The sequence below is a fragment of the Brassica rapa genome, chromosome A07 (genome assembly GCF_000309985.2).
Source record: "Brassica rapa cultivar Chiifu-401-42 chromosome A07, CAAS_Brap_v3.01, whole genome shotgun sequence".
Lineage (NCBI taxonomy): Eukaryota > Viridiplantae > Streptophyta > Magnoliopsida > Brassicales > Brassicaceae > Brassica > Brassica rapa.
In genome coordinates, this window is record NC_024801.2 from 1,576,193 (window position 1) to 1,583,472 (window position 7,280).

General features: G+C 38.7%; 1 protein-coding gene across 1 annotated transcript; it reads right to left on the reverse strand.

Annotated features, from left to right (window-relative positions):
• Positions 1 to 4,836: 4,836 nt before the first annotated feature.
• Positions 4,837 to 6,304, reverse strand: LOC103839973 (geranylgeranyl pyrophosphate synthase 7, chloroplastic). Its single transcript, XM_009116452.3, has one exon. The coding sequence runs from the start codon at positions 6,101 to 6,103 to the stop codon at positions 5,024 to 5,026; it is 1,080 nt and encodes a 359-aa protein (XP_009114700.1). The 5' UTR covers positions 6,104 to 6,304; the 3' UTR covers positions 4,837 to 5,023.
• Between the last annotated feature and the right edge of the window lie 976 nt (positions 6,305 to 7,280).

Sequence of the window (7,280 nt, forward strand, 5' to 3'; positions counted from 1 at the left end):
CCTTGAGAGAAGTAACCTCGAGAAACACTCCATGGCTAACACAAAGAGATAGGGAGACAGCGGGTCTCCTTGTCTAATTCCTCTAGAACTCTGGAAGAAACCACCTGTGGAGCCGTTAACCGAAACCGAGAAGGACGCAGTAGTAAGGCATTGAGAGATGAGATTGATGTAGCTTTGAGGGATTTCAAGGGCTTTAAGCGATGCCAAGATGAAGTCCCATCTAATCGAATCGAAGGCCTTCCTGAGATCAACCTTCAGCATTCCTCTGGCGGTTAAGTTCTGATTGTTATAGCCATTTACCAGATCAGTTGCGAGGAGTACATTTTCAGCTAGTAAACGCCCCGGGAGGAAAGCAGATTGGGCTTTGGAGATCATGAGTGGGAGAATCTCCTTTAATCTGGACGCCAGCAGCTTAGCGATCACCTTGTAGACCGTATTGAGACATGAGATAGGCCGAAACTCAGAAGGATGCGACGCATTTGGAATTTTTGGGATCAGAACGAGGTTTGCTGCGTTCCACTGCTTGAGGATGGAGCCAGACCGAAAGAATTCCTTAATGGCCTCCGTTATCTCCGAACCAACCACAGACCAGGAGGCGGTGAAGAACTCAGAAGAGTAACCGTCGGGCCCCCCTGTTTTGTTTCTAGGTAAGGAGAAGAAAGCGTCCTTGATGTCCTGAGATGAGAATTCCTTCTCAAAATTAGAAGCTTGCTCCGCAGAACACTTAAACTCAAAAAGCAGATCGAGGTCACTTTGCTCAAACATGCTTGGAGAAGCTGTGCCCCCCAAAAGATCAGAGAAATAATTCACGCAATGCTCCTGGATTTCTGGAAGAGAGTCGATGCGTGCTCCATTGTCACCTACTATGAAGTGAATATGGTTGATCGCTTGCCTAGACGTCGCATATCTATGGAACAGACGCGAATTACCATCCCCAAAAGCTAACCAGGTGATCCTTGATCTCTGAAAGAAGAACGAGGACTCAGCAGTGGATAGCTCTTCACATTCCTTCATTGCTCTTATCTCCACCTCAGCATTATAAGTGGAAGGGTTCGCCAGCGTCAAGTTCTGAGCGGTCACCAAACAATCAAGAGCCTGCGCTGTTCTTTTTTCAATGCCCGAGTAGTTCTGTTTACTAAACTCCTTGATGCATTTCTTTAATAGCTTCAGCTTATGCAATACCCTAAACATAGCTGATCCTGTGACATTAAAGGAAAACCAGCAGCTGCAAATCATGTCAAGGAAATTAGAACTCTGAATAATGAAATTATAAAACCTGAACGGCTTCTTAGCCTTTGCGGTGGAAGGGTCCAGAAGGATCGAGACAACTGCATGGTCCGAGAACTCAGGGCTTCCAAAGTAAGCAACCGAGGAGGGGAGCTCGAAGTACCACTCATCATTCACCAAAGCTCGGTCCAGCTTCTTAGCTATCGGGTTAAGCTTTTGTTTGTTCCACCATGTGAAAGAGTTGCCTCTGAAGTTAAGGTCGTCCACACCAGCAGACTGCAGGCACTGATTGAAGTCCCGCATTTTCGTGTCCAAATTCAGAGACGCCGGTTTTGAATGCTCTGAAGGATCTCTTATCTGGTTGAAGTCACCTAAGATAATCCAGGGTTTCGAGTTTATACCAAGAGCAGGAGCTAGTGCCTCAATCTCATTCCACAGGGTCGTGCGCACATCAGGATCGTTAGAAGCGTAGATGATGGAGATGATGATCTTGGATTGAACAGACGGTCAAGTAACCTCGACTGTAATCATTTGGAGAGACTTAGAGATAATAGTAACCAAAACAGAAGGATGCCAAACCACCCAGATTTTCCCAAGTGGAGAGAACTCATAGTTGCTCTCATAGGACCAACCAGGAAACAGCTCCGAAGTAAACTTTTTAATTTTTAGATTTTTGACATGAGTCTCTAGGAGAGCACCAAAAAGGGGAGAGTGCTTCCTACACCAATTTCTTAATCCGCTGCGGTGGCTTAGCTTATTTAAATCGCGCATGTTCCAGTAAAAAATGTTTGATGACATAAAAATTAGTTGATTTTGGGGCCGTTGCCCCTATTTCCTTTATGACCTGAGAATCTTTTCCTATTGCGGACCACTTCGAAGTCGGGCTCATGTTTGCTAAACTCACCCTCCTCCAGTTCAGAATCCGAAGAATCAACATCATAGGAGTCAGCTTGCAGCTCAGGCTGAGAAGAGCGTGAGTTAGCAGAAACACTTCTTGGAAATTTTGAGGGAGTCCCACCAGTTGTGCCACTAGGTTCTCCTCTGACCGTATCTTTCTCAGTGCCCAATTTTGACTGTAGAGTAATCACCTCTAAGCTAGTCTTGGTGTGAATTATAGGAGGAATCTGGCCATCCGGAGCCTGCTCAGAAAAAGGTGTGATCGGCGCCTTTTGAGGATCCATTACCACCTATTTCTGCTTATTCCTTGATCTATTTCTCCTTGTCTTTCTTCCCCTAGTATCCTTATTTTTTTTCTCTTGCGGCTGCTAGGTTGAAATGTTTATGTCTTTCTGTTTCTACGTAGATGTTTTCTTTAAGGTGTAGCCAATTTAACCATTACAAACTAACTAAAATATATTAGATAAATTAGATTGGATCGAGTAAACTAAAATGAAACAATTTTCTTCTTGGAAGGACATTTCTAATATGCGTGAATTTGTGGGGTAACCATAATGAGAACTAATATTCACCAATTGACCATATAATAAAGTGGAGTTTGGATGTGACAATTTCACACATAAATGGACCAAATGCTTCTTCTAGCGCGTGGCGTGCATCAAAACCGATTTATTAAAATATACTATGCTACATCTATAACAGAAATAGTATAGAACAATTGATTATGGTTGTTAATACATGATGTTTTAAAGAAAACATTGGAATAGAAGAGAAAACAATTGATGGCGACAATGGTGTTGAAAATGCTGATAACGATGATGAAACAGCCTGTAATAATTATGGTGGATGTTACAAGTAGAATAACAATAAACACAATATATATTGTGTTACAAATTTATTCTACAAGTTTAAAATAAAATAGAATAAAAATGGTAAATTGTTCATTTTTTAGTTATGTATACTATCTAACGACAGTGAAAAAAAATGGAACTAACGAAAATGATGGAGAAGAAAAAGCTGGCTATTATATAATAACCAGTGGTGATGGTGGTGGATATTATAGGCGGAAGGGACTGAAGAAGAAATAGAGGTGAAGCAAAAAAAAACGATAAACTAAAGAGGAGAAAAATGAGAAAAATGAGAAAAATGAGGATGAAAAAAAGAAGAGGAGGCATGAAGAAGAAAAGAAAAAGGAGAAAAAGAGAGGAAAAAGATCATACGGAAAAAAGGATGAAAAAATAAGGAAGCAGAGAAGAGTGTTATCTAAACAAATAATATAGAATAGTGCTATAATTTAAAATATATATATATATATATATATATATATATATATATATATATTTCGTGAAAATTTATGTGTTTGAAATATTTTAAAATATGGTATATGTTAAAAATATATATATTTTTGTATAATCATTTGATTCAGTTATATGTACATTTGGAAGTTACATATAAAAAAAATTGAGACGAGGAAAGAAAACAAAAAAAAAAAATCAAAAAGATGAAGAAGAAGTAGATCAACGATTATTGTTGTTTAGGGATAGTTATTATAATATTATATAAAATACACACTATATTCTAAGTTCTAACTATGGTCTTGTTATGGTTACTGAGTGAATTATAGTTTTTTTATGGTTATACCATACTATTTCGTTTCTAATATTGGTTAGCCGGACTTTTACAACCCACTTCAATAAAAAATATAGTTAATATTTCTTTGTCAACTATAGTTAATCATTTGTTAATCACATATTTTTGATAACATTGGTTTGAGCCTTTTGGTACATTAGTATTATTTATGTTTGATCATGTGATGAGTTATTTTTAGTATAACTGACAATCATTTTGTAAAAAACACAGCCAATTTATATTTAAAAAAATTTACACAATGTGATGTATTGGATTTGTTTAAATTGTTCAATTTTTCAAATATGAACTTTTCTTTTCAAATTTGTAATGAACAAAATATGAGTTCATGGGCTGGTAACTTAGTGTCAATTTTTTATTATCTAAAATACTGAAAGACATACAAAGAAAGTTTAATCTAATTACAGCATTTAATAAAAAACTGTTTCTTTTTTTTATCTAATTACAAATTAAATAAGAAATACATCTCTATTTTTTCGTATGGAAATTTTCAAAATGATACCATGAGTTGAAAATTTCATATTAACTAGAAATTATTTTATATCATGTCATCAATTTTTCTCCTCACGCATTCCTCTCTTAAAAATCTACATAACATCACTTTCTATAATATTTCCTTTGAATATTGAATTCCAACAACTATCCAATACGACACATGATTAAGATGCAATTATGTCTATGTTGGTTTATGGACCCCAACAGAAACGATAATATTGATTAATCCAACCACCCACAAATCCAAAATGTCGATTTGAGAATCTCACAACACAACACAACACAACACATCATCAACGTGCCTTCAAGATCTTACCATTTAACATCTTTATGGGATCTTCTACTTTGTAATCAGATCATCCCCACACACAAAAATACAAAATATACAAATATTCTCTTCCAAAATTCAAAAACATACAAGTTTTATAACCATTAATGGGTCCTCTTGTAGTATCAGCTCTGAGTTCAAACACCAAACTATCATGTCTGAACAGTAACTAAGCCTACTTCATGGTTGGACTTTTATCTGATTCAGTATCGGGTTGTAAGTTGTAACATATATCACCGACGAACACAAAAGATTCCGCTTCAAAAGTAAAAAGACTTCCACAATCTTTATCACCAACATAGGACTGTTACAAACTATAAGCAAGCACGGATCATCGTAATGTTCACATCAACTTTTCTTAGAGGATCTAGAGTTTCTTAATCCTTTGTCGGAGAATATTAAACAACAATGAAAACGTTCACAGTTGAACTAGTTCTGTCTTTTAGCAATGTAATTAGCCAAAGCCAATAAAGGTTCAACCTTTTTGGAATCAAATCCTTGAAGCTGTTCATGAGCATCTCTCATCAACCTCTCCGCAAACTCCTTTGACTTCTCGAGACCCATCAACTTCGGATACGTCAGCTTATCGGCGATCAAATCTTTTCCGGCGGTTTTCCCCAACTCCTCCGACGACTTCGTCACATCCAATATATCATCAACCACCTGAAACATCAAACCAATGCATCTCGCAAACTTCCTCAGCTTCTCGATCTCTTCATCAGACCCACCGCCAACGATCGCTCCTAACACCGTCGCCGCCTCCAGCAAAACCGCCGTTTTGTGAACGTGGATAAACTCAAGAAGCTCTAATCCGACGTCGTTTGAGTCCATACCTTCGCTGCTGATATCCACAATCTGACCCGCCACAAGCCCTTCTGATCCAACGGCTCTCGCTAGCTCCCCGATCGCTCTAACCACCCTCGCCGGAGCCACCCCCGACGTCGACGCCAAGTGCTCAAACGCGAACGATAAAAGCGCGTCGCCGGCCAAAACCGCGACGTCTTCGCCGAACACTTTGTGGTTGGTGGGTTTTCCGCGGCGGAGGTCGTCGTTGTCCATACACGGGAGATCGTCGTGGATCAGCGACATCGTGTGGATCATCTCCACCGCGCAAGCCGCCGGCAACGCGACGGATTCTTCGCCGCCGACCAGCTCGCACGCGGCGATGCAGAGAACAGGTCTCACTCGCTTCCCGCCGGCGAGGAGAGAGTAACGCATCGCCTCGTGGATCTTGACCGGTTCTCGGAGGGAGACGGCGGAGTCGAGAGCTTGGTTGACGGCGCTAGCTTTGCCGATCATGTAAGACATGAAATCGAAGCTGAGGCTTTGTGCTTCCTCTTGGTGGATGATACTGGCGTTACTCTCTTCTCTGACGACTGATAACGCCGTGAACTTTTGACGGAGAAGGAACGGTGGGGTTTTGAGAAAGCATATGTTGGACCCGGGTACGGATCCAGATTTTCTGACAGAGTGATGATGTACACAAGAGCTTAGCTTCACACTTGACATGGCTTCAATTGGAATTGGAGTTAACAGTGAATGAGATTTTTGGGTTGGGTAATGGAATGTGTGGGTACGGAGGTGGTGGACAATGAGAGATGACGATGATGATGATGATATGAGAAAATCTAATTTACTAATGTTTTAATAGATTTTCGCTTTATTTGATTTTCGCATAATCACGTTGTCTTTTCCTTACCTTTTATGTTTCATTTTCTTATCTTAACAGGTATGCATACTATGACGAATTTACATGTCAGAGATCTGATAAATTTTTGATTTGAGAAAAAAATCTCTTTAAAACCAATCGGTTAGCTGGAAATAATAATAATTTGGTAAGCCATTTGAAATCTGATCTGATCCATTTCTGTCAGTATTGATCTTTTTAAAAATCTTAACTTCATATAGAAGTGCTTAATTTAGATTTAGATTTTTAGTAATTAAATAAATGAATTTAAAACAAATACTAAAGAAAAAGTCGCCTACAAATAATTAATTTGCTAATAGTATAAAGAAAAGTCCCATAAATAATCCTAATCTGGTAGGTAAGAGTGTACTGGCCAGCTATGCAAACGTAAAATTATTATCATTGTCAATGTAAAAATGTTATCATTTGTGTTCATGAGCTTGACGAAAGAAAGGGGAGAAGAGTTCGTGAACTGCAGTAGTTTGTAATAACGATAATTCTAAGCTTGACGAAACAATGGGAGAAGAGTTCTCTTTTTGACAGTAATAATCAACAGCTACACACAAAGATGCAAAAGAAGTCGCCCCACAAAGCCAATCTAATGAACAGAAACTTACAGGTTCTCTTCTCCTTTTCAAGACTTCAACAATGGACTATCGGATGCGTTGGATTTCTCACAGGTTCGGTCGAGAAACACAATTCTTTTCATCTCGGTTTGTGTGATGCTTGTCCACGGCTAAAGTCCCTATCTCAAGAACCTCGCCGAGAATAACCTAGATGGATCGTCGAGTAGGCCATGCGAAGAAGGAAGATAAGATTTCTATGTTCAGTTGACTAACAGATGTGTTGGATTTCTTTATTTTGTCTTAAAACAAAGTTGTTTTCATCTTAGTTTGCAATTTATAATCCTTTTTATCTATAAAAATTGTCATCACCTGATATCTGATGAGATATGTTGAAACCTGGAAGGTGTGAAGAAGATTACAAACTGTTTAGAAA